The following is a 27,929-nucleotide window of genomic DNA, read 5'->3' on the forward strand; positions in this document are numbered from 1 at the left end:
GACACCATGATATGAATAATGAATGAATGAATGGATGAATCAGCGGCGTCAGTTCACCTAAAGCTAAGCGAAGGCGCGCGTGCAAGACACCAGTCATGTTGTTGCCATCAGTCATGTTGCCATTTTTTCGTAAACCAGTCATGTTGCCATACCTTAGCAACAGGCATGAAGAATTTATTTTAAGAAGTACATTTTTCCCCCCCTGTAGCCAATGTATGGCAACTGCTATACCTTGCCATACCCAATTGACGCCTCTGGAATGAATGGATGGATGAATGGATGGAAATTGTAATGAAAGAGAAAATGTACTTAAAGAGAGCAACAATGAAAGAAAGAAAGAAATATAGGAAAAGGACTGATGAGAGAATGACATGTTCAAAATCTGTGTAAATATGTATAAAATGACATACACGTACGTTAATTTCTTGCATTGTGTATTCTTTAAATTATCTATCTATCTATCTGTGTCTGTCTGTCTGTCTGTCTGTCTGTCTGTCTGTCTCACACACACACGCACGCGCGCGCACACACACACGCACGCACGCACGCACGCACGCACGCACACAGTGAGCCATGTCCAATTCCCTCCCATCCCCCACGGGTCATTAGTGAAAAGGGGTCCTGTTGCCAAATTGAAATAAATCTGGGCAGATCCCCCTCCTCCCCGCCCTCTTTAACTCCTTTTAATCTAATCTCTTTTTGAGACGCTTCATTTCCCTTCAAGGCCATTGGCTGACAGAATGGACCAATCCAGTGTCAGCTTACACGCTTTCATTAGCCATAAGTCCCGCCCGCCCCGTCTCTCCCTCCCTCTTATGTAGATATAGGCTGCCCCCCCCCCCCCCCCCCGCCCCCACCTACCAATTCATCCACTTACCCCCCCCCCCCCCCCCCCCCCCATTCCCCCCTGTCTGTCCCTCCATCCGTCTGTCATGTTGTGCAAGGTCTTTCTGATTGCCTTTGTGAAGTGAACACATGCCTCTCTTTAGCGCCCTCTCATGGACAGAGATGAAACCGGTGAAATCGCTGCCCAGTGAGTGAGTGAGTGAGCGAGTGCAGGCACGTGCACACACATGGACATCAAAGGGGGCTTGAGCCCATGCCCTTTTAACAGTCTGTAAAAAGTGCCCTCTCCAGACCATGAATGCAGTTTTTACTATGGTGAAAGAAATGCAAATGCCCCTCTTTCCATGCCGTACCTGAGGGCAGCATTCAAAAGAATTGCCTTGTCCAAACTCTCCTGATCTTGAATGCAGCATCTTATGTTGAAAGAATTGCCCTCACTGTGTAAAAATCCATGCTGTACACCACATCTCCAGTATTGCCTTTTTTATGCTTAGTTTGTGGTATCAAGTACTGAAAATAGCTGACCTCCAAGCTTCGGCTCTTTTCAATATTTTCAGAAATTTCAACCCCTGCGTCTCTAACATTCTCTGCACGTCCCTGGGTGAGTGAGTGAGTGAGTGAGTGAGTGAGTGCGTGCGTGCGTGCGTGCGTGCGTGAGTGAGTGAGTGAGTGAGTGAGTGAGTGAGTGAGTGAGTGCGTGCGTGCGTGCGCGCGTGAGTGAGTGAGTGAGTGAGTGAGTGAGTGAGTGAGTGAGTGAGTGAGTGCGTGCGTGAGTGTGTGCGTGCGTTTGTAGGTGAGTCCTGTGTGGGTGAGCAAATTACACAGTACGTACATAACCGACTCTACCGAGCAAAAGGTCACGTTGCGTTTGAGGTGTGTATTTTTAACTGTGTGAATCAATAGCATTCAATCCACGTGTCTCTCTGTCTCCCCAGTAACTGCATGGTGTCAGAGTGTTAGGGCCTCGATTGGCCAGGGAGAAAGACGGACGGACAGACAGACAGAACCTGCTGGTATCTAATCAGTCAGGAGGAGGTTGAGGAGGCCCTCTCGAAGCCACTACTGGTAATCACCATGCTTGTGAGAAAAGGTGCGGGGATGGCTCATCGTCCTGACACTCTCGAGAGTTAAATTAACACTCAACGGGATACACTCGAGCCGGATTTGCGCGCTGGTTTCGCACCGCCGGCGTCGTGAAGTGAAAATTGACAATCTCTGAGTTCACGACGCCACGCGCGCTGTAGAGCTTTTGGTGTGCGACACGGCACTGCCACAAAGTAATATGAAGCCCTTCAGTGATACCTGAGACCCTGACACATGCTGTACACCAGGGGTCTTCAGCAGGGGGTCCGGGATCCCTAGGGGGTCCTCAGAGTTACTACAGGGCGGCCTCCAATCTTCCAATCCTTTTTATATTAACAACTTGAACCCTAGTGTCCATATTCTGAGAACTGTACTGTAGCCAAAAATAGCAGATCTACAAGCTCACAACGGCTCGCGCTGCAAGGCGTTGTGAGCTTGTAGAGCGGCTATTTTCGGCAAAGAGGTTTGGTGTAGAGGGGAAAAAGAGCAGAATAAGTACAGAGTGAAAGGTCAAGTTTATTAAGTATTGACGGCTCAAATGGTTAAATATCTGAAAACACATTGACATGAATCCAAAATACACTGATGATTGTGCTGTCAAACGATGAAACAATATGGAATCTATGAAAAGGTTGAGGGGGACCCTGCTTCATCTCTCTCTCAACTAAGGGGTCCTTGGCCTGGAAACGCTGAAGACCCCTGCTGTACACACATACACACAGAACATAAGGGATGGACTCCGTCATACTCTGTATGTGTCTGGCACATAAAAACACACTGCATTGTGTCATATCGTTGTTGCAGAGCAGAAACCTGTTACAGTATCTCCATACTTTTCCATACTGTTTTTTTTTTTTTATTATTATTATTTTTTCGTAAATTAAGTTGAACGCCCTACTTGTTCATACTAGACCAGGGGTCTTCAACGTTTTCAGGCCAAGGACCCTTACCTGAGAGAGAGATGAAGCAGGGACCCCCAGATTCCATATAGTTTCATCGTTTGACAGCACAATCATCAGTGTATTTTGGATTCATGTCAATTTGTATTATCAGATATGTAACCACTTTAACCGTCATTACTTAATAAACTTGAACTTTCACTCTGTACTTAGTGTGCTCTTTTTTCCCCTCTACACCAAAGCTCTTTGCCGAAAATAGCTGATCTACAAGCTCACAACATTGTGAGCTCGTAGATCTGCTATTTTTGGCTAAAGTTTAAAAAGTTAGTTAGGGTTCAAGTTGTTAATATAAAAAGGATTGGAAGATTTGGAGGACCCCCTGTAGTAACTCTGAGGACCCCCTAGGGGTTCCGGACCCCCTGTTGAAGACCCCTGTACTAGGGCATCACACAAAAGCATAAGCTTGTAGATCTGCTACTTTTAGATCTGCCACCCGACAGAGACGATATTTGTACTCAGGCAAGCCTAAGCACGCACGTACGCACACTCATGCACACACATGCTACAAGTTCGGCTGAGCTTATGATCCACTCCACTGGGTTGTTTCATACAAAGAAGGTTAACAAGGGCATACAGCCGTCTGAGCACGGAAAGAGCACCCTCAACCTCACTTTAAATCCTGGTGTGTGTGTGTGTGTGTGTGTGTGTGTGTGTGTGTGTGTGCGTGCGTGCGTGCGTGCGTGCGCGCGTGCACGTGCGCGTGTGTGTGTGTGTGTGTGTGGAGGAGAGGAGAGGAGAGGAAAGGAGGGAGAGGATCTGCCTGTATTTCTGTCTGTCCGCACATACATACACACACACACACGTACACATTCGGGAGTCATTCCTTCACATACCAAATATTTTTGAGCGGTGCTACTGGAAGGAGTTAAGCTCCAACATCTGGCTTTGTCCGGGACGTGAAGCGTGGCCTACATCTGGCCTACATCTTGGCATAAAGCGCTCAATGTTTGTTGTATGCCCAGGGTCACATTGGCCAAGCTTTGAAGGGACGCTTAATGAAATAAACTCATGAATGGATAAATGAACTCACTTCACACTAAATGTGATTTTTCATCTTCTTCTCCCTTATATCCAGACCACTCTGGAGTTTCAAATCTGGATTCCATGCCAGCGTTCTGTTTCTGAGAGCCATGCACTGTGAGCACTTGGTGGCAAAATGGGCACAAATAAATCATCAGGTTCGAAAATAACCTAATTTGTTCAATCATTTCTAATCTTGCAAAGAGGTCCTCCTTCATTTGTGTATGCCAGATCCCTCATCAGCTACTTTCTGGAGGAAAAAAATAATAGTATTTTTTTTAGGTAAGAGATTTTCATGCATTTTATCCAACTATAGATAGATAGATTCCCAAGTAGGCCCGTCCGGCCTACTTGGGAACATGCCCCACCCTGTTATGAAGTTATACCCGTCATACTTCCGTGAAACCTAGCGTCCCTATTCTGGGGCGAACACTAAGCAATAATAGCAGATCTACAAGCTCAAAGAGGTTTGGTGTAGAGGAAAAGAAGGAGGGAGCCTACAATAGACCAATGGGGGACAGTGGTCAATGAATATTTAAATCAGTGGTTCTCAAAGTTGGGGTCGGGAATTATTTTGTGGGGTCCCCAGATGATTAACTTAATGTAAAAGAAAATGTCTCACTCATCGGTAAACAAACCTACGATACATAAGTGTATACAGGGTATCCGCACATTTATAAAGTGACAATTTAAGGACTTTCAAGACCGTTTTAATACCAAACTGTCAAATATTAAGTAAGCAAGAGGCGAACATTGTGAAATTGTCTACATGCTCACAACGCCTCGCACTGCGAGGCGTTGTGAGCATGTAGATCTGCTATTTTCACAATATTTATCTTTGGAACAGATAACCGATTCACATTAAATGTGAATAATACCTACAATTCCAAGTGCTTGTCAGGGTGGGGGTCCCCAGTTCATAGCCTATATGTTTATTTTGGGGGGTCACGGCCTAAAAAGGTTTGAGAACCCCTGATTTAAATGATTAAAAAAAGTATCCGTCCGGCTATCTGCTTCTCCCTCCCTCCCATACTTCTTACCCTGTCACTCTCTTTTAACTCACTCTTTCCCCGCACACTTTTGGCCTTTTCCAAGTTCCCTTTTTTTCCTGTGCGTTGTTGCTCCCTCTTAATCTCTCTATCGCTCCCATATTGTCTCCCTATAACCTCAAGGTCAAAGTGCCTGTGTGCAGAAGCAGGTGTCTATCAATCAACCTCCTTCTCCAGTGTGTGTCTGGGTCCGTGCACTTTCTGTGTGAGCACATTAAGTGCAATCTGTGCGTGCGTGCGCGCGCGTGACGTTGCCGCCATTCTTGAACGCTGTCTTGGGGCTGACCCCCTTTTGTTCCCAGCCAGCGAGACCCCATCTGTTTCTGACACCCCCCACCACCACCACCACCCCACAATGGTGGACAATGGGATGAACCCGATGCCCCCACCACAGTATCAGTGGATGCTGAGGGACGTACCACTCTCCGTGAAGGGCAAACTTGATTTATGGCCTTTATTGTTTTTTTTTTGTTGTTTTTTTGGCCAGACCATCGCGAATGTAAAGAGATTCTTAACGACAGGGAGCAAATTATTTGATTTATGGCATCATGGCTCTGTCTCCTGCATGGTGGCTGTCTGAACAGAGAGGAGAGGACCCACATGGGATCAGTTGTGCAGAACAGATCTGTATCAGAAAGGATTAGACGTCAGTGTGTTTTTTGTTCCTTCTGTTTTGGGGGGGGGGGGGTTGTTGTTTACATGGAGATATGTGGGCAGTAGTACCACTTGTCGACCAGTAGGTGTCCAGGCTCTAAAAGTTTTCAACTGAAGAGTAAGCCAGTGGTTCTCAAAGTGGGGTCCAGCCAGGGACCCTCAGGGTTCAGGGTCCCCAAATTATTTTGGGGGGTCCCAGATGATGATTAACTTAATGTGCAACGTTATTTTCTCACTCAACAGTAAACAAACCGACATAAAGTTTAAGTGTATAGACTAGAGGGTATCTGCACATTTCTAAAGATACAATCTAAGGACTATTTTATACTTTGGCAATTTGAAAATAGACGATCTACAAGTTCACATCGTGTCGCTTTGCGAGCACTGTCAGCTAGTTGATCTGCTATTTTCAAAGTATCCTTTTCTTTTTTTGAAAACTTGTGAAACAAATGTGACCTTCTGCATAATGAGTATTTTTTACTTTTGGTAATTTGAGTACATTTTGATGGCATTTTTGAATTTTACTCATGTACATTTTGAATACTGGACATACTTGAAAAAGAGGGTATTAAAACTTTTACTTAAAAAACATGCGAGTACTTCTTCCCCCACTGCAAGACACATGCTGTCAGATCGTATATACACCATGTTAGACGTAGATAATGGTGGACACATTTAAACATTACTTTGAGTGATACCTTATTACTTCTGATGTCCTCATCGCCAACAATGATTAATGATGATGACATTAATATAAGTCACATAATCAGATTAATGTGTTTTAACGAGGGATGTCTTACTTGCACATCTCAGCGTTACAGGCAAATGTTGGGTGTGCAAAATGCAACTTTCGGAAGGGATATACTACATACTGTAGGCCAGATCTTCTGCAAATCCTGGCGTAGCAGAGTCTATATATGTACACATGGCTGAGACAGACAATATGTGCCATTTGTTTTGCGTATGAAAACACAGAGTAATTTATTATATTTATTATAGTGGCTGATAGCAATCCCCAATAAACTGATCAGCCGGCAGGCTAAGCATAGCAGATATTGTCACTGTTGGGCAGAAACCTTGTATCTCCAGGTTTCAAAGTTGTAATTTCTTTTCACAAAGTAAAGCACTGCTTCATCATACAAGGCCATCGCACAAAAGTAATGAAAACAGCAGATCTACAAGCATGCTTATAGAACGGCTGTTTTCACTAATTTAAATCATTTTAAAAATGATAAAAATACAAAACAAACGGTTTTGGACATACAAGGTTTCCACCCGACAACGATGATAGAGAAACCTGTAGAGTGACGCTCATGTTCATGTGGTTTTCAAATGGAAACGTTGAAGAGAGACGCAATAGGGTTCATGTAGGGGTGGTCGATATGGAAAAATACGCTATTGCGATATTTTCCCAAGCTGTATCACGATACACAATCTTATAACGATTATTTTTCATGTCAGTTTTTATGGTTATTGTTCAAGTTACTTAACAGTACAAGTACAACCACCTACAAGGTAACAAAAACTAAAAGAAAAAGGAGTAACAGACCAGACCAGTGGTCCTCAAAGTGGGGTCCAGGGACTCTCTGGGTTCCTTTTGGGAGGTCTAAATTGACCCTTACGTGTACGGTATGTAACTCTGACAGTATACAGATGAAACCAAATGGACCCCTAGAAGTTAAGGGGAGACCTTGACATTTTAAAGTTTGAGAACTACTGATTTAGACCAAAATGCAGGTTTAAATGAATTCTGCAATGAATCTCTGTATTAACGATTAAACAGGATTTTTCATAAGGCTCCCTCATTGTATCACGATATATACAGTACGATATCTCTGAAAAGGAATATCGTGGAGACATTGAATCGTCTCACCGATATTTATCACCATATCGCCCACCCCTGGGTTCATGTGGTATACTCCGATGGGAACGTTCCGCTCTATTTCTTCCTGGGCTTCCTCTTGGTCCTGGAGTCGATGATCAGCTGAGACTGACGCTTCAGCCCCTCGTGAGAGATGAAGTTGGCCTCGTCGTCGTCGCTCTCGTCCTCTGAAACACAGAAACAGGGAGGGTGCTGATCTTGTCAACTGAAACAGCAACTATAACGAAAAATGTTCGTCACTGACGGAAAACTATCATAGAAGAATACCAAGAAATGTCTTCACCAATGTGTTCCTAAAGGTGTGTAATAACATGTACTAAAAGGTTGAAATTCGACTCCCGGGGGAAACCTCTTTAAGTAGCATGTGAGGGGTCAAACTAGGGATTTTGCAAGCATTTGTGGGCTAAAAACGGACCCACAAAACGATGGTTTAGTGATGAATCATCAATTTTCACCATTTTGTGGGGGCATTTGTAGCCCACGGAATGTTTTTCGTGCAAAACAAATGCTTGCAATGGATTCGGCATCATCAAAAAACGGTAGGTTCCGTACGGAACCATTGTTTACTTAGATATGGAAGGATGACCTCCCACTTGGGTAATGACGCCCCCTGGCGATCATTCAGAGAAACTACTTCAGCTCCCGTACTAACGTAGGTAGGAAGGGCCTGTCACTCAAACCGGAGTGACCCGCCTCCAGGCTATATAAGCCCCCGGAGGCGGAAGTAACATCCTCTTAATACCACTCTCTGCCACATTCAGTGAAACAGAGGGGCATTACGTGGGAGGTCATCCTTCCATATCTAAGTAAACAATGGTTCCGTACGGAACCTACCGTTTACTGTCAATATTCCAGGATGACCTCCCACTTGGGATTCTTAAACTCCCCTCTAAGCCACAACCTACTCTCATACCCCCACACACCCCTCATACGGGTGAGCACAGCCCAAACGGGCGTGACCCATCACCCAGAAGGTCCCAGGCCCACCGGACCTGGGTGTGAAGGCATGAGAAAATAAGGAGAGACCCTGACAGACCGAAGTCCGCCTCATTCAACTAAATGAAAAGGACAAGTCCGCCTTATAAGTAAGACACACTATATAAGGAAAACACAGGGTCCCCCCCAAAATACCCCAGGTGGCTACATGCCCACCTGTGGGAGGGGAAGATCCGACTCCTCTATGACGTAGAGGAGGCAACTGCACCCAGAACCGAATGCGCTAGCGAAGAGGATTCGATATCCAGGTGATAGTAGGCTGCAAAGGTAGAAGGCGAAGACCAATTCGCCGAAACACAAATCTCCTGAACGGAGACTCCCTTTGCCAGTGCCCACGAAGTAGCCACACCTCTAGTGCTATGGGCTTTAAGTGCCGCCGGCACTTCCACACCCGCACTAGAGTAAGCCAGCCTAATAGCATCCACAATCCACCTCGAAAGAGTGGGTCTAGACACCGGCTTTCTGACAAGAACATTGCCCATTTCCACGAAGAGCTGAGAAGAAGCTCTAGAACCAGCAGTCCTGTCACAGTAGGCCTTCAATGCCCTGACAGGACAAAGGCAATTCAGCCGTTCATCCTCCACCGAGACAAACGGAGGAGGATGAAAAGCCAGAAGAACAACAGGCTCCTTAGGAACCACCATGTTCTTAGGAACAAACTTAAGATGAGGCTTGAGCAACACCTTGAGATCATTGTTCATAAACTGCATACACTCCGCAGACACCGAGAGAGCTTGCAGGTCACCAACTCTTTTAGCCGTGGCCAAAGCCAGCAAAAGAGCCGTCTTGAAACTCAAAAGTTTCAAAGGCATCCCTACAAGCGGCTCAAAGGGAGCCCGACATAGGCCCCCTAGAACCACCTGCAGATCCCAAACTGGGAACAAAGACCTAGTCACCGGCCTCAAACGTTCAACTCCTTGCATGAACTTGATGACCTCCGGGACTTTAGAAGGTGCCTTGCCCGCCACCCCCAGGTGACAGGCATTAATAGCCGCCAAATACCCCCTAAGGGTAGAAAACGCAAGACCACTTCTCAAGCGGTCCTGCATAAATTCCAGAATTTCCTGGGCTGACGCCACATGGGCCACCACCGGTGGAACACGCGACTCACACCAGTCCTCAAAGGCATTCCACCTTCCATCATAAGACGCCCTCGTAGAAGGCGCCTTAGCACTCTGAATGGTAGCAACCACTTCAGAAGAAAAACCAGCCGCCAGCAGGTTTAACCTTTCACGTGCCAAACCCACAGGTCTAGGACCTGCAGGTCTTGGTGGAAGATCTCCCCCCTGGCCTGACTCAACAGATCCCTGCACTGAGGCAGCTGCCAACCCGGTTCGCAAAGGAGAGGGGCGATCGCCGACCTCCACGTGCCCTTGTAGGGAGCCACCAGGAGCATCTCCAGACCGAACCTCCTGACTCTCTCCAGAGTGGGTCGGATTAAGTCGAAGGGGGGAAACGCGTACAGTAGACCTCTCGGCCACGTGTGCGCTAAGGCGTCCAACCCCAAGGGAGGACTGCCCTTCACCGCGAAGAACAACGGACACTTCGTATTCTCCGCTGACGCAAACAGGTCCGCCACTGGCTGACCGAACTTGCGAAAAATCTGGTTCGCCACCCTGGGGTGGAGAGACCAATCCTCGTAGCGAGAACCTCCCCTGGACAGGAGATCTGCTCCGCTGTTGAGGAGACCTGGGACGTGTAAGGCCCTGATCGACTTGAGGCGCGACAAGCACCAAACCGTCAATTCTCGAGCCAGACGGTCCAGTGGCAACGACGACAGGCCCCCCTGTTTGTTGACATAAAACATGGCCGTCGTATTGTCTGTCCTGACCAGGACGTGACAATGCAAAATCCAAGGCTCGAAATGCTTGAGCGCCAGGAGTATAGCCATCAACTCCAAATAGTTGATGTGACGACCCCTCATCTCCAGAGGCCAAAGCCCCTGCGCTGTGCGCCCCTCGAAAGTGGCTCCCCATCCACTGAGACTGGCGTCTGTCGTGATCGACTTGCGGGAAACCACCTCGCCAATCGAGACTCCGCTGGTGAGGAACCCCTCCACCAGCCACGGAGACAGGGCGATCGCGCAGGAAGGGGAAACCGTAACCTTCTTGTACTTCAAGGAGGGCGGGATCCCGAGGGATAACATCCATCTTTGAAAAGGTCTCATATGAAACCTGCCCAAACGCAACAGATGTACTGCGGAAGCCATCATTCCCGTCAGTACCATGCAACTCCTGTAAGTGACCTCCTGGCCCACTTGAAAGGAGTCGAGACATTCCCGAAACCTGTCCACCCTCTCCTCTGAGAGACGGGCCGACATGTCGGATGAGTCCAGAAGGACCCCAATGAATGTAAGACGACTTGCTGGAGTCAGCATGCTCTTGCCGTGGTTGACTATGAAACCTAAGGCCTTCAGGTGAGCCAAAACCACTTGTGTGTGACGCGCCACTTCGTGGGCGGAGCTCGCTGAAATCATCCAATCGTCGATGTACGTCGCCAACCTGACGCCCTGCTGTCTCAGCGGGGCGATGGCTGCTTCGGTCACTTTCACGAAAACCCTCGGGCTCAGTGACAGACCGAAAGGGAGTACTGTGTACTCGTACAGGCGACCCTCGAAGGCGAACCGTAGGAATTTCCTGTGTGGGGGATAAATCTGGACGTGCTGATAAGCATCCTTCAGATCCACTGAACAGTGGAAATCCCCTTGCCTGACCGACCGTAACATGGTGGGTACAGTTAGCATCCTGAAAACGTATTTCTTCAGGTACACGTTTAGTGCCTTTAGGTCCAGGATGGGACGTAGCCCCCCCCCCTTTTTGGGCACCAGGAAATAACGGCTCCAAAATCCCATGCGGGATTGGGTCCTGTCCAGCTCCACTATAGCACCCTTGCTTAGCAAGGAGCTGATCTCTTCTCTCAAAAGATTTGCTTTTAAACCACGCGCCCTGGTATGAATAACCCTGCTCGAAAGCGGGGGTATGTCTGCGAACTGTAACCTGTAACCCCTGGTTATCGTTCGAAATACCCAATGGCTCGGGTTGCATAACTTCCACTGGCGCGCGCAGCGTGCTAGCGTGTTTTGAGCGAGAGAAACCCCACCACTGTGCTTCCGTGACGGCGGAGCTTTTTGGCGGCCGGACCGGAAGTGGGGAACCTGCGTATCCGTATCCGGAACGACCGGATGCGGAGCGCAAGGGTTCAATAGGCCGCATGGCGGAAACACCTTCTGGTTGTACCGCTTGACTAGCGGAGCTATTTTGCGGCGGGACCGGAAGTGGGGAACCTGCGTATCCGTATCCGGAACACCCGGATGCGGAGCGCAGGGGTTCAATAGGCCGCAAGGCGGGAACACCTTCTGATTGTACCGCTTGACTAGCGGAGCTTTTTTGCGGCCGGACCGGAAGCGGGGAGCTAGCGAATCCGTATCCGGTGAAACCGGAAGCGTTCGGTTTTCGCTCGATAGAGCAACAGGAAGAGCAAAGCGATTCGACTGATAAACAGACTCGCCCACAACTAAAGCATTCTCCCCTGACAGGAGAGGAACTTTTACGTTTAATACCTGCTCTAAGGCCTTTATGCTTGTCCCTTGACCCGGGCTCATAGTAGGCCGACAGAATTTCTGACTCAAGGTTAAATTCATAGCATCGCTCACGCGAGGGAAAATCCACTCGCGCGCATGAGGAACCACATAATTGTTTGACGTTAACATTACTGGTTGCTGATAAAACCTGTGACTGATTAAAGAGTCCTGACGGGACTCCATCATTCTTACAGGAGGCATGCATAAAGGAGTCATATTGTCGACGCGAGGGATATCCCACTCGCGCGCTTGAGGAACCACATAATTGTTTGACAATAACATTACTGGTTGCTGATAAAACCTGTGATTGATTATCGAGTCCTGACAGGACTTCATCATTACTACAGGAGGCATGCACGATGGGGTCGTCTGTGCTAGTGCGAGAGAGTTGGACAGAGACAGACTTTGCTCTTTCAACATATTTATTGCCGACACAGGAGGCATCAAATTCAACATTTTCATTTCCCCGACACGGGGTACAGAAAAACGCCCTCGTTTGGGGGGAGGGGGACCGAGAGACACCTCGGACCCCCGCCCCAGCACAATCCCCCTCTTCCGAGTGTCATTTGCGCTGTCCCCTACCGCGGCCACCGCGGTAGGAAGACTGCTGCCTGCCATCCTTGGACGGGCGGCGCGGCTGAGCGCGCTCGGGAACCACAACCTTGCTGCGGGGCCTGTCAGGCGCCCTGGCTGCAGAGGCTCCCCTGGAGGAAGACGAGTGCTTCTTAAAGGAAGCAGAGCGGCCCCTTTCCTTGACGCGGGAGGAGCGGGACGCCCTCCTAGCTTGCTGCGGTTCTTCCTGTGGCACTGTGGTGGACTCGACAATGTCCTTAGCAGCCTTAAAGAACGTGACTCTGCCCTGCAGCAGCTCCAAACCGCCGCCCATGAGGGTGGTGGGACTGTTCTCCATGTTGATGAGGGATTTATACATCTCCCCGCGAGGACCCACAGGCTTCTCGCCCACGTCCCTCTTAGGCTCGAGGTCGACATAGTCGAGCCAGCGGGCTCTCTCAGCTTGGAGGTTATAATCCATGGACCTGCCCATCCACTTGACCGCATGCCAATTGACCTTCAGCATGATGTCGAATAGGGTGTTTAGCTCCGCAGTGTGCTCCCCCGTGGGCAGACCTTTGACCAGGTCTTTGGTGGAAGCTAGCAAGAGCTGGATAAGATTAAGGTCCTTAGCAGCCAGAGCAGCGGACCGGTAGGCGTTACGAGCCCTGTCCGACTGCAGCTTGTCCTCCAGGACAGTGAACCCCGGCGGGTTGGTGCCGACGGGGCCGACAAACGGCCCGTTTTTAGCCGTGCCTACATCCTTGTACTGGGGTCTGACGGAACCCAGAAAGGATTGTGCCAACAGGTGGTCCAGGTTAGGGCAGGTGGACATGCCTGCCTCCGCACCGCCAACCAAATCCAACACAGAAAAAGGCAGCTTCCTGGGGTCTTTGTGTGTCTTCCATGAGGAATGGAGGGCCTTGGTGAATCCTTTCACCAGCGGCAGCCTGGAGAGGACATACGGGGCGGGAACCGAAGGCTCCTGCCCGGGCATTTCGTCATCATCCTCGGCCTCTTCAGAGGGGAGAGGAGGTGGCAACTCCTCTCCAACTCTGGCAAGAGCTCTCATGTAGACCGTGAGATGATCCAGCATTTCTGCTGCAGAATCGACGTCCTCTGCTCCCGCTTCACCCGCTTGACTGGCGGGTGGAGGGGCAGTGGTGCCTGAGGAGGACTGGGAGCTCCCTGCGGCGTCCAGTTGACGTGCTGGAGCCGCAGGGGCATTACCTTTCACTGTGACCGTGAGTCGAGAACCATCGTCCTCGACGGAGTCCTCCTCCTCCTCGGCCGTGTATCCAGAGTATTCAGAACCAGAACCCTCGCTCTGACAGGAGCTCAGGTCCGACTCTCGCCTGAAAGTCTGGACTGTTTTGGTGATGCTCACGTTGAGGGGAACGTCCCCGACGGTCACATCCGAGCGTTTCTTTTTGGGCACCGCGCCCGAAGGGGAAAAGGCTACCGGAGGGATGTTAGCCTTCTTGGTCGCCTTCTTAGCGGCGACTTCACCAGACCCGCCAGCTCCAGTGACAGTGGAGCTAGCTGCGGTCGGTTGCGCGGCAGGCGGTGTCTCATGTAGCACGGCGCCATCTTGACTTGGAATGGCGCGCTGTTTGCCAAACGGGTCTCCGGAAGGCAGCGCCGCACCTTGACCAACGGTGCGGGCCGCCTGGGGAAGGAAAGACTGGGCTGTGGGGTTGAGAGCAGTGGACCCACCTGGTGGAGCGCAGGCCCCGAGGCCTGCCCTGGCTAGGTAGAACCGGTGTACCAGTACATCGTGGTCGTAGGCCACGCAGAAGTCACAGAAGGGTCCTGCTCTCCCCTGAGGACTCAGTGCAGAGAAGGCGTGTGCAACGCCCATGCAGCCGACACAGAGAGGGTGAAGATCCTGTCCGTCGATGAGTCCTGGACAGCCTGGACATTGCCTCGGCAGGAAGGCCAGAGGATCCATGGCGAAGCACTGTAGCTAGAGTTAACAAGAAGCAGACGAGCTAACAAGCTAACGGCTAAGGCTAGGCCACGCTTGATTCGGGCAGGGCCTGAACAAGCGGTAAGCAGTGTAGCTAACGTTAACAAAGAGCAGACGAGCTAACAAGCTAACGGCTAATGCTATGCCACGCTTGCTTCGGCGGAGGCCTGAACAAGCAGTAATAATCCTTTGTTATAGAAGGAAATAACCGTCGTTTTAGGACGGGACAAGAATAAGTATTCTTAAGTACGGGTTAATTCAACACTCGCCGGTGGGCGACTCCAATGCCACCGCTTTAGGCTAATGCGCGAAGAATAATAATACAAAGGCTGAGTTTCAACTTATCTGAATGTGATATCGCAGAGAGTGAAAAGAGGATGTTACTTCCGCCTCCGGGGGCTTATATAGCCTGGAGGCGGGTCACTCCGGTTTGAGTGACAGGCCCTTCCTACCTACGTTAGTACGGGAGCTGAAGTAGTTTCTCTGAATGATCGCCAGGGGGCGTCATTACCCAAGTGGGAGGTCATCCTGGAATATTGACAGTAAACCCTAGTTTGACCCCTCACATGCTACTTACTGTAAAGCAGATTTATTTTTTGTATTTTTTAATTAATGGGACACAAACACAAATCATTTTTTTATGATAGTACGGAGGATTGAGACCAGATTTTGGGTGAATCGTTCACTTTTTCATACAAGCGTGAAAATTGGTACACTTGTACAGTTTGGGGCCCTGAACAATTTCAGATATGGAGCCATCGCAAAAACGCCCCCTGGTGGCCATGGCGGCCATTTTACTTTCCACCATTACCCGTTAATGTATTTTACATCATAACTCCTAAACCAAACATGATAATACAGAATAGGTAATGTCTACACCTATGTTTTGATGGTCAAGGATTCCATTGATATCATGTACAACATCACAACCTGTTCAGGTGAATAGTTAATGGTCAATTCCGTGATGTTGTGAGGTAGTCTGCTGGTTTTGTCCGAACATTTTTGACTTTTTCATAAAAGTATGAAACTTGGTACACTTGTACAGTTTGGGACCCTGAACATTGTCAGATATGGAGCCATTGTGAAAACGCCCCCTGGTGGCCATGGCAGCCATTTTAATAGCCACCATTACCAGATAATGTATTTTGCATCTTATCTCTTGAACCATACATGATAATACAGAATATGTGATGTCTACACCTATGTTTTGATGGTCAAGGATACCATTGATAATGTGTACAACATCATAAACTGTCCAGCTGAATAGTTAATGGTCAATTCAGTGATTTGCATCTGTTGCATACATGTTGAGTAGAGTTGTGAGAAATGTAAACCCTTGCCCCTGATAATACCGTGGGAGCAGAGCAATATTCAATATGACAAAAACAAATTAGCTTAAAATAATGTATCACAGGCAGCACATATATTTCTGAAGCACATATATTTCATCTGTTTTGCTAGTATTGATTGCATGTTTCATGCATGGTTTTTGTTTGACTGACTGATTGATTGATAGTTGTTGTTGTTGACAATCTGGCTAACCATTGTCAAAGAAAAGGGAAAAAACAGAGCCCTTGCTGTTCTGTAATTCTGTTCTTGAGAGATTACGTTGTTGATGACATGCATTTCTTCTTCCATCTTCACAGCCTCCTCCACATTGACACAATGCTGTGCACTACTTCTGCATTCAAGAGCTCAAGGAGGGATAGGCTTGCCTGTGGAAGAATTGACCACAATGGTCTCCAATCAAGTGGGTTCGTCCAACCCCAGTCTGTTGGAGATGGCATAGCTGGTGCCACCTCAAATGCTTGTCCCCAACAGTGTTCTCCTTGGTACACTGCACCTGTGAGGTGCTGGACCAGTGCATCCTTAGTTGGGGTATAGGCTACATCCCTCTTCCTTTTTTAGGGTTCTGCTCTGCACCAAACGGCTTCTGCTCTGCACCAGAGCAGGGAGAGGAGAGGCTAGAAATGGAGGGGAGGGAGGGGTCTGTTTGACAAGTAAGGGTGCCTGTGAGGTCAAAACCGCCGTTTGGTTGGTCTCAGGACGTTGTGTAAACACAATCCAATCAAAAAATACTAACTTTGAAGCTAAAGAAATAACCGCACTAGCCTAAGGACAATCCACTGTGTTAGTTATGAGAGAGCCCGCGAAATCTAGCAACAGGGGCAGCCGAAATCTAGCAACAGGGGCAGCTATGAAAATAATCGACTAAAGCAGGGAGAGAGGGCGAGATCATTTAGCGACCTACAACTGGGTTGCAACCTGGTCGGTAGTTTTCACCGACTGGGTCGCTAAATCTACCGACTGGGTCGCTAAATATACCGACTGGGTTGCTAAATCTACCGACTGGGTCGCTAAATCTACCGACTGGGTCGCTAAATCTACCGACTGGGTTGCTAAATCTACCGACTGGTCGCTAATACCGACCAGGTCGCTAAATCTACCGACTGGGTTGCTAAATTACCGACTGGGTTGCTAAATCTACCGACTGGGTTGCTAAATCACAGACTGGGTTGCTAAATCTACCGACTGGGTTGCTAAATCACCGACTGGGTTGCTAAATCTACCGACTGGGTTGCTAAATCACCGACTGGGTTGCTAAATCTACCGACTGGGTTGCTAAATCACCGACTGGGTCGCTAAATCTACCGACTGGGTCGCTAAATTTACAGACTGGGTCGCTAAATCTACCGACTGGGTCACTAAATATACCATTTAGCGACCCAGTCGGTGGATTTAGCGACCCAGTCGGTGAAAACTACCGACCAGGTTGCAACCCAGTTGTAGGTCGCTAAATGATCTCGCTCCTACTGGAAGCAGGTATGAAAAGATAAAAGGCAGATTTAACCCTATATGTGTTTTGGTCTGGATGTCTCCTTTAAGTTGTGGCAGCAAGAAAGGCTGCCTGGGCATTGCAAATGCAAAAAAAGGCCTCCTAATAGTGCACAGCATTGTGGCAATGAGGAGGAGGAGGCTGGTAAGGAGACAGTGAAGATTGAAGAATACATTCATCGTCATCGTCAATCAATCAAACAATCAATTAATCAATTAATCAATCAATCAATCAATCAAACAAACAAACAAACAAAAACCATACATGAAACATGAAATCAATACTAGTGTAAGGGGATTTAATTGTGTTATAGTTTTTTTCTGTAATAATGGGAATGTTTTAGGTTTTATCTCAATGTAACTGATAATAAATATTTCAGTTTGGGGATATAGTCAGACTTTTTAAGAGGGGACACCAGTTCTGGAGTATGAGTTGACTTGTTGACTGTGATGGAGGGAAAAGTTCTAAACAAAGACAGTTGAATGTCTCATTTCTACCACGTCTGAACCTACAAGTTAAGCAAGTATCCTTCAGTATTACACAAAAACATGAAATATATGTGCTTAAGAAATACATTTGAACAAGAAAATGAAACCAAATGTATGCAACAAATGCAAAATGTTGTGATTTCCTTCTCACATCACTGAATTGACCATTAACTATTCAGCTGGACAGTTTATAATGTTGTACAAATTATCAATGGACTCCTTGACCATAAAAACATAGGTGTAGACATCACACATTCTGTATTATCAAGTATGGTTCAGAAGAGAAGACGCAAAATACATTATCTTGTAATGGCGGATATTAAAATGGCCGCCATGGCCATTTTAATATGGCCATGTTTTTTGTGATGGCTCCATATCTGACAATGTTCAGGGTCCCAAACTGTACAAGTGTACCAAGTTTCATACTTTTATGAAAACGTGAAAAATGTTCATACAAAACCAGCGGACTACCTCAAAACATCACCGAATTGACCATTAACTATTCCCCTGAAGAGTTTATGATGATGTACATGATATCAATGGAATCCTTGACCATCAAAACATAGGTGTAGACATCACCTATTCTGTATAATCCTGTTTTGTTCAGGAGTTATGATGTAAAATACATTAATTGGTAATGGTGGAAGTAAAATGGCTGCCCTGGCCACCAGGGGGCGTTTTTGCAATGGCTCCATATCTGACAATGTTCAGGGCCCCAAACTGTACAAGTGTACCAAGTTTCATACTTTTATGAAAAGGTGAAAAGAATTCGGACAAACATTCGGACAAAACCATTGGACTTAAACACAACATCACCAAATTGGCCATTAACTATTCTTCTGAACAGTTTATGATGTTGTACATGGTATTATTGTAATCATTGACCATCAAAACATAGGTGTAGACATCATCTATTCTGTATTATCACGCTTGGTTCAGGAGTTATGATGCAAAATACATTAACGGGTAATGGCGGAAAGTAAAACGGCTGCCATGGCCACCAGGGGGCGTTTTTGCGGTGGCTCCATATCTGAAAATGTTCAGGGCCCCAAACTGTACAAGTGTACCAAATTTCACGCTTGTATGAAAAAGTGAACGATTTTCGTCTCAATCCTACGGACTATGAGGTTTCCCCCGGGAGTTGAATTTCAACTTTTTAGTACATATTATTCACCTTTAGAAACACATTGGTGAAGAAATTTCTTGGTAACAATTTACTTTTCAGATTTTCTTATGTTCCCCTTACTAAGAAGAACTAAAAGACAAGTCATGTTATGTTTGGTTGCGCTCCGTGTTGCTCTCTGAAAACAGCCAATCTACTTGTAGATCTGCTGTTTTCAGCATGCAACCAAGTGTAAAACCAGGCATTACGACAACATCAAGGCCAGCCAATATTTATTTTTGTAGACAAAATCAACAGTAGACTCAGAGGATTAAAATCTTATGATATTTAGTCGACTAAAACTAGACTAAGGCGAAAACATTTCAGATGACTAAAATATGACATATATGACACCATGACATTTTATTCAAAAGACTGACTAAAACTAAATAAAAAATTGCTGTCAAAATGAACACTGTGGGGGACACACAGTGATACAGCCTGAGAGAGAGAGAGAGAGAGAGAGAGAGAGAGAGAGAGAGAGAGAGAGAGAGAGAGAAGCTTCAGGCGACTGCATGCGCTTTGCATTTTGTCCCCTATAGTAGCCCTGAGCAGGGGTGTCGCACCAAATTCTGGGCCCTGGGAGCTTTAACTATTGAAAAATAGCAAATATACAAGCTCACAGCGCAGCACCGAGCGCCACGCTGCAAGCTTGTAGATCTGCTATTTTTGAAAAATCTTGAAAATCTTTGAATATTTAAAATGAGTTTTTTTGAAGAAAAAAAAATATGTTTCTATGTCAGTGGTGCTCAAACTTTTTCATGTGAAGGATCCCCAAATGATATTTGGCCACGGACCCCCATCTCAAAATATTTATTTCCAGGGACCCCCAAGAAGCAAAATTCTATTTACAAATGTTCTAACCCCAACCCTTTTATGACTTTTCAAAAATAGCAGATCTACAAGCTTGCATATCTGCTTGTATATCTGCTATTTTTCAATAGCTAAAGTATAAAATAATTCCAGGCCCCTCCACCTTGGGCCCTGGTAGCTCAGTCCCCCCCCCCCCCCCTTGTGACGCCCCTGACCCTGAGTCCCCAAACTCACCACCATCCAGAGCATCCTCCGGACCCTGGTCGTCAGGTAGCTTGATGCGAGTGTTGTAATCTGGCAGCTTCTTCTCCATCCTGACATGGAACTGCTCACACACACACACACACACACACACACACACACACACACACACACACACACACACACACACACACACACACACACACACACACACACACACACACACACATGCACACACGCACGCACACATCGCACGCACACAATACTCTCGATTTGAATGTGTACATTATTTTGCTCTAAAGCAGTAGTTTTCAAACTTTTTGTGCCCAAGGTACAACATAGGGCAAGTCAGAATCCCATGCTACACCTGTATCCATACAGAAAACGTCCGATCTACAATGACTCGTGAGCTTGTAAATCTGGGTGTTCAGATCTACATTCCCTATTTGCATCGTTACCGACTTGCATCATTCCAAAAGACAAATCATACATTTTTGTATAGTTTTCTTGTAGCTATATTGCAACCACAATGTGTGGTTGTCATAAAGATACCCAGGCACACCAGGACTTGTCTCACGGGTGCCGTTTTGGAAGTGTACAGTATACTGTATACTTCAACTGGTGTCACAACAGAGAAAATGGATGTAGCCAACATGACAATGAATTGGCAAGTTATTTGACAAACACTAGAAATATGTCAAATTGCCTCAGGTATGTTTTCCTAGGGGGAACCACGCGGCGTCCGTTCATTAATTCACCACGAGGCACGGGGGACAGTAATGAAACTAAATGTAAGCCAGAAAGGACTAAGTCACGCTGATATGCTGAGTCATCCTAATCATTTTAGACATGCACTAGCTCAGCATCTGCTGAGTCATTAATAAAATCTACCCCCCACCCCCCCTTCCAAAACAAAAGAAGAAAATATATTTTCTGCTTACAAAGTGTTTACTGGAGAATGACAGACACGAGTGTGTGGTGTCAGCTTTAGCTATAGGTGTTATTGGTGGATGTGCAGAGTTGTTTTGAGGTCACAGTGTGTTCTGTAAGGGTGTCCACTTCCCAATATATGTGTTGTAAGCTACGTGTTCGTAACACACCTGGGTTAGGCAAATCGGGAGAAAATTGTTATCGACCTTTCTCACCTTTCTCTGTCCCAGTATGGGACGATAAGCGATATTATCGTTTATCGTGATAAAAAACAATCGTATTGTGGAGATTTAATTTATCGTGATATCGTCCTCCGTCATGCACTGGGATCAATTCACCTTTTATTTGCAGAGCTGCATATCCGGTACACTTAAACCCTTTATAATTGGTAAAAGGTACTTATAATATACGTACTTGATAGTCTTTTTTTCACTCTCTATCAAACATGTTTGCCACAACGCTTCGCATTGCGACGCGTCGCATTGCGACGCGTTGTGAGCTTGTAGATTTGCTATTTTTTGGCAAATGTTCCGTCCCAGGATAATGGATTTTGATTATCGCGATACTATCGTAAATCGAGATTTCTTTTGTCACAATAATCGTGATATAAAATGTTCATATCGTCCCATCCCTACCAGTAACACACTCTCACGAGATCTAGTAAACATTGGACGTAGATCTGTCATCAGACGGCGCCCGATTGACTTATGAGACCATCATTTCTACCCTATTAGCAAAGCATCGACTGGGCTCTGACATCACGCTGTGATGTCACACTAACAGAATCCCTTTTATGCCCATACATGCCCATGATGTCATCAATATTAAGCCCATATCTAATAGGACTTCATATGGGAATGCCCATATATGGAGGCCACGTCGGCCACATACCAGACTAACAGAATCCATATATGGCCAAGACAGATGGCCAAGACAGCCCATATCTGTGTGGCTGGTTCTACCGACAGGGATCTCCATGTATGGGCATAAAAGGGTATGTCATAGACGTCATAGGACTTTCACATAATGAATAACTGAGTAAGCATGTTTGGGCTCTCACAGCATATCTCCATATATAGTACATGGATCTCCATATATGGGTACCAGGGGTACCAGTTACCCATATATATGGGTAACTGGTCCAATATATGAGGCGTCTTGCTTGTATACTTATGGTTAATTTATGAAGATACACCATCTCAATTGAAGCCATTAGAGGCAAAAACAAACGGTTTTGGACATACACGGTTTCCACCCGTCAACGACGATATGATGGCGAGTCTTTTTTTTTATTATCTTGGTTTCGTCTGGGTTCTCACCTCCTCATCTTTCATGTCCTTCAGCACGTCGGCCAGGTTCCTGCCCTGCAGCGCCCCCTGCAGGTGATGTAGCTTACGCTCACAGCGGGCCAGCAGCTGAACCACGTCCTGGGAGGAGTCACCAGAGGGCTCCTCCCCCTCCTCCTGGACAGAACACAACACATCATAGGGACTTTAATAATTTGGGGACCCCCCTGGGGGTCCTGACCCACAGGTTGAGAACCACTGTTTTAGATAAGGGTTTAGAAATGAAACCAATGGCCAGTCATTGGGTGTGCTTGCTATTTGTTATGTCCATGAATTAAATACCAAGGACTTCCAACGTAAAAAAGACTGTAAAAGGTCTTATTTGGGATGTTCCTTTTAGGCAGGGTGTTTAACTGTACTTGATTTCTATTGTATTGACTATACTTGTACTGTTCTCCATTTTTTGTCTAATAAAATAAAATGATCAAAAACAGAATAACCACTTCAGAGCTATTTTTGGTTGTATCACATTAAATAAAGACTTCCTTGTACCAGTGTGATGTGTTGCAGTTTGTCAGCCAGGTGTTCCACGCCGGCGCGCACGGTGGCGAGGGTCTTGACCAGCGCGTCCAGGCGATCTTTGGCCCCGTCACGCCTCCTCTCTGCCAAGCGCAGGTTGTACTCGCACTCCTCCAGCGCCTGTTGGTCTCTGTTCACAGACCACGGGGGGGGCCGACCAGGAGAGACACATCAAACCAGGGGCGTCACAAGGGGGGGGGGGGGGGGGGGGGAGTGAGACTGAGTTACGGCCCTAAGATGGAGAGGTCTTGAAAAATAGCAGATATACAAGCTCACAGTGCGGCACCGAGTGCTGCGCTGCGAGCTTGTAGATCTGCTATTTTTGATAAGTCGTGAAAATGTGTGCAAAACTTTGAATGTATGTATTTTTTAAGCAAACATTTGTAACTAAAATTTTGCTTCTGGGGGGTCCCTGGAACTAAATATTTTGAGATGGGGGTCTGTGGCCAAATACATATCATTTTGGGGGTCCTGACATTAAAAAGTTTGAGCACCACTGACATATAGGTTTTACAAAACTTTTCACAATTTTTCAAAAATAGCAGATCTACAAGCTCGCAGCGTGGCACTCGGTGAGCTTTTATATCTGCTATGTTTCAATTAATTATATTATTAATTATAATTATTATATATATTATATAATTATAATAATGCGTTCCCATGCAGTCTACATGGGTTAAACCCCCTCCCGCTATGAAGAACATTCATGAGGGGCCCACAGTGAATCCTTGTACCCAGGGCCCAGAATTTGGTGTGACACCCCTGGATGTACTGTAGATCTGCCATTTTCGGCGCAAGAAAGTGTGGTGTGTCATGTCTTTGATTCATGTCCACTGAAAGTCTACATTGTCATTTTGCCATAAACGCAGCAAACGAGGACAAGAACGTGGCGACCAAGGTTAGCAGCTAAAATCCAGGGAGAAAGGCGTGTAGATTTCACAATGCATGGATTTTGTACCCCATGCAGGGATGCAGCTGTGATAAACCTTTCAGCACATGTTCGGCAGCGTTTCAGGGAGCCACACAGAAGACTGCTCAGCAGGCACGTAGCAATAGGCAAAGCAGCCAATGCAGTCGCATTAGGGTAGTAGGGTGTTAATTGATGAAAAAAAGAAAAACACAAAAGGTTAGAATATTAGCAACGATATAGGGGTAATAGAGAGGAGCAATCCGAGCACTCAAAAAGTTAAAAAGGAAGGGAGCGGACGTAAAAACTGGGTACTTTATTTCATTATCAAATAATAAAAGCCAACATGTTTCTCTCTGGGTCTTCATCAGGCAGAGAGTTTTATCCCACTTATCCTAGAAGCACCCACTACACGTTTTTAACTTTGCTGTTACCTCTTGAGCACCTAGTTTTTCTTGTTCTTCGATATAGGGGTAATGTTGGAGGCGGCGATGGCTTCCCTTTGAAAGCCAGCTATAAGCGGCAGACAGGTCTGATAAACAAGAGGTGCTGTCTGTCTGTGAGTGTGTGTCCGACCTGGAAAGCTTGGCCTCCCCGGAGTACTTCATGTCCTGGAAGTGCTGCTCCTGGAGCTGCTTCTCCTCCTTCAGCTGCTGCAGGCTGCGCTCGTTGGCCAGCTTCATCTGCTCCAGGTGCTTCTGGCTCTCCCCCTGAGAGATGAAACGCTCCACTATCTCCTGGAGACACACGCACACACACACACACACACACACATAAATGGATATTTATATATCGTCAGGGGCGTCACAAGGGGGGTAAAAGTGGAACTGAGTTACTAGGGCCCAAGATGGAGGGGGCCTTAATTATTTTATACTTTAGCTATATAGAAAAACAGCAGATATACAAGCTCACAGTGCGGCAACCGAGTGCCGCGAGCTTGTAGATCTGCTATTTTTGAAAAGTCATGAAAATGTGTGCACATTTTTTTAAGCGTCCATGGTCAAATACATATCATTTTGGGGGTCCTTGCACATGAAAAGGTTTGAGCACCACTGACATAGAAACAAAGGTTTTTTCAAAAAAGGATTTGAAATATTCAAAGAATTTTCATGATTTCTCGAAAACAGCATCCATCCATCCATCTTCAACCACTTATCCGGAATCGTGTCGCAGGGGTAACAGTTCCAACTGGGATTTCCAGAGTTCCCTATCTTGAGCAACTTCCTCCACTCCTTCCGGGAGTATACCGAGGCGTTCCCAGGCTAGTGTGGAGATATAATCCTTCCATCTGGTCTTTGGTCTGCCACGGGGTCTCCTCCCAGTGGGACGTGCATCGAGGACCTTCCTAGGAAGGCGCATAGGAAGCATCCGCACTAGATACCTGAACCACCTAAGCTGACTCCTTATATAATACCTTATATGAATATACAAAAATAGCAGATCTACTATTACCGGTATATATATAACTGCTATTTTTCAATAGTTAAAGCACGAAATAACGTGTAATAATGCGTTCCCAGTCTAAATGGGTTAAAACCGCTCCCCTATGAAGAACATTCATGGGGGGCCCGCAGTGAATCCTTGTACCCAGGGCCCAGAATTTGGTGCGACACCCCTGGACACACACGCACGCACGCACGCACGCACGCATGCGCACACACACACACACACACACACACACACACACACACACACACACACACACACACACACACACACACACACACACACACACACACACACACACACACACACACACACACACACACACACACACCAATGGATATTTATATATTGTTGTTGTCGGGGAGAAACCTCTTATCCCCATATTTTATGGTGCTTGATCATACTACAGCGTCACACAAAAGCATGAAAAGTCGCAGATCTTCAAGGGCGAAACGCGGCATGAAACAACACGTTTTGAGCTTGTAGATCTGCTACCTGAAAAGTCTGAATCCTGAAAAGTAACGGTTTTGGGCATATGAGGTTTCCACCTCCAAAGAATATGTACACATGTGCATGAATACACACACAAAACATAAAAATAAACCACCCGATTGCAACCCACGTCTACGTAGTTTATTCCCATTCCTCCACACGGCGCCGCTCTCCGCCCGTCCCCATACCTGCACGTCTGTGACCCCGGTGGCTTCCTTGATGCGCTGGAAGGCCTCCTCGAAGGTGGAGATGGTCTTCTCCTCCTCCTGGACCAGACGGGTGGTGCTGCGCTGGGCCTCCTCGCCGCTCGCATCGTCTGCCGGGATGATGGCCACCCTCTGGGCCTGGGGGGCACAGAGGACAGTGGGTGACAGTGTGGGTGACAGTGGGTGACAGTGGGTGACAGCCAGGTGTGTTCAGGTGACAGTGGGTTCTTAAAGGACAACTTTGTTTTTTTTTTTTACAACAAGGGTTCATATTTTAGATTGTAATTAGAGAAAAGAAAAGAACGGCACCCATATGAGACACAAAACTGACCCACAGAGGTGTCTACTTGAATAAGCAGACGTACGCTGGCATAACTCACCCTTCTGTCTGCCTTCTCAGTCTGAGCCTTGCGTTCCTCCACCTGCTTCCTGTACAGGGCCATGACACGTTCTCTCTCCTTACGCTCCTTAGAGAGACACTCCTCCAGCTGCTGTAACTCTGTCTGGATAGAGAGAGAGAGAGAGAGAGAGAGAGAGAGAGAGAGAGAGAGAGAGAGAGAGAGAGAGAGAGAGAGAGAGAGAGAGAGAGAGAGAGAGAGAGAATAGTGTAATGCAGGGGTAGGCAACCTGCCAACATTGGCACAGGGGAGGGTGATCACTGGCACACTGGCAGACGTGTGAGAGAGAGGATTTTTATTTTAAAATCAAATGTTGTTTTAAATGTGGTCAATTAAATTAAGTCACCTGATGTGCAGCCAATTACATCCTGCACATATATTCTACATTCATTAAAATTCTGACCTGGGAGATAGGTGGGTTATTGCTCGGAGTCTAATGATCGTTTTAACAATGTCCTGACAATCAAAATATGTCAGAATGTTTGATGGCGTGTCATTAAAATGTATGTTGACATGGCACACTGACTATCTATTCTATAAAATAAAAACATGGCACTTTCAAAAGGGTTGCTGACCCCTGGTGTAATGTGTTAGTGTTCACAACAAAATGTTATTCTGAATTAACTCAGAAGGCCTTGACACACTGTCAATAATAGAATGTTTTCCTTGTTTCCAGTGTGCACTGACCACCGTAGGGCCATACTTACACACTTGATGATTAATGTGGCAATTATGAACTGTAATGACATTTAAAATGTATTTTTATGTATTCATTTAGATTTGTCTTTGGCTTTTCTGCCTTTATTAATAGTTTCTAAGTGAAGACGGACAGGGAAGAGGGAGAAAGAGACAGGACATTCTGCATAATGAGTACTTTCTACATTTTGATACCAATACTTTTGTACCTGTACTCAAGTACATTTTGAATTCCGGACTTTTACTCGTAACAGAGTATTTCTACGTTGCAGCGTTGATGCCTTTACTTAAGTAAAACATGTGAGTACTTTTTCCACCGCTGCATATCGTCGTTGTCGGGTGGAAACCTCGTATCTCCAAGTTTCAAATTTGTATGTTCTTTTGCAAAGTAAAGCCCTGCTTCATCGTACAAGGCCGTCGCACAAAAGTAGTGAAAAACCACTAGTTTAAACCATTTTTAAAATGAAAAATGCAAAACGAACGGTTTTGGACAAACAAGGTTTTCACCCGACAATGACGATATTGTACATTCAACAGTGTAGGATCTGACAGTGTGAGAGTCACCTTGGCGGCCTCTTTAGACAGCTGGGCGTCGTTGTTCATGACCTGCAGCTTGGCCAGCTCCTCTCCGTGCTGCAGGATGTCTGCCTCCAGACCGTCCAGCTGACCCTGGTAGCCCAGGCTCTCCTCCTGCACGCAGCCATGGAATAAAGCAAAAATAAAAAAAAAGAATCTCATAACTTTTTGGGCTTGTTTCAATTGGGGGTCCTTTTTTTTAACTCATTGAATGACAGACAAATAAAACACAGTACTACGCAGAAAATATTTTTAAAAAGGAGTCGTACTCGTAAAACACAATGCAAAATGAATGGTATTTACAATGGAAAGGTCAGGGGGAG

At 46.5% G+C, this 27,929-nt stretch overlaps 1 protein-coding gene across 1 annotated transcript in view; it reads right to left on the reverse strand.

Annotated features, from left to right (window-relative positions):
* Positions 1 to 7,550: 7,550 nt before the first annotated feature.
* The window catches only part of odad3 (outer dynein arm docking complex subunit 3), a gene marked incomplete at both ends in the record, with an annotated part of 29,685 nt that continues 9,306 nt past the window's right edge, over positions 7,551 to 27,929 (reverse strand). The window contains 8 exons of the mRNA XM_080725579.1: positions 7,551 to 7,660; positions 20,124 to 20,214; positions 22,340 to 22,483; positions 22,859 to 23,015; positions 24,369 to 24,529; positions 25,919 to 26,074; positions 26,317 to 26,439; positions 27,595 to 27,720. Of these exons, the coding sequence (XP_080581705.1) occupies positions 7,551 to 7,660; positions 20,124 to 20,214; positions 22,340 to 22,483; positions 22,859 to 23,015; positions 24,369 to 24,529; positions 25,919 to 26,074; positions 26,317 to 26,439; positions 27,595 to 27,720 (1,068 nt within the window). The remainder of the gene's footprint in view (positions 7,661 to 20,123; positions 20,215 to 22,339; positions 22,484 to 22,858; positions 23,016 to 24,368; positions 24,530 to 25,918; positions 26,075 to 26,316; positions 26,440 to 27,594; positions 27,721 to 27,929) is intronic.

This window comes from Nannobrachium achirus (assembly GCF_963921795.1).
Source record: "Nannobrachium achirus genome assembly, chromosome: 5".
NCBI lineage: Eukaryota > Metazoa > Chordata > Actinopteri > Myctophiformes > Myctophidae > Nannobrachium > Nannobrachium achirus.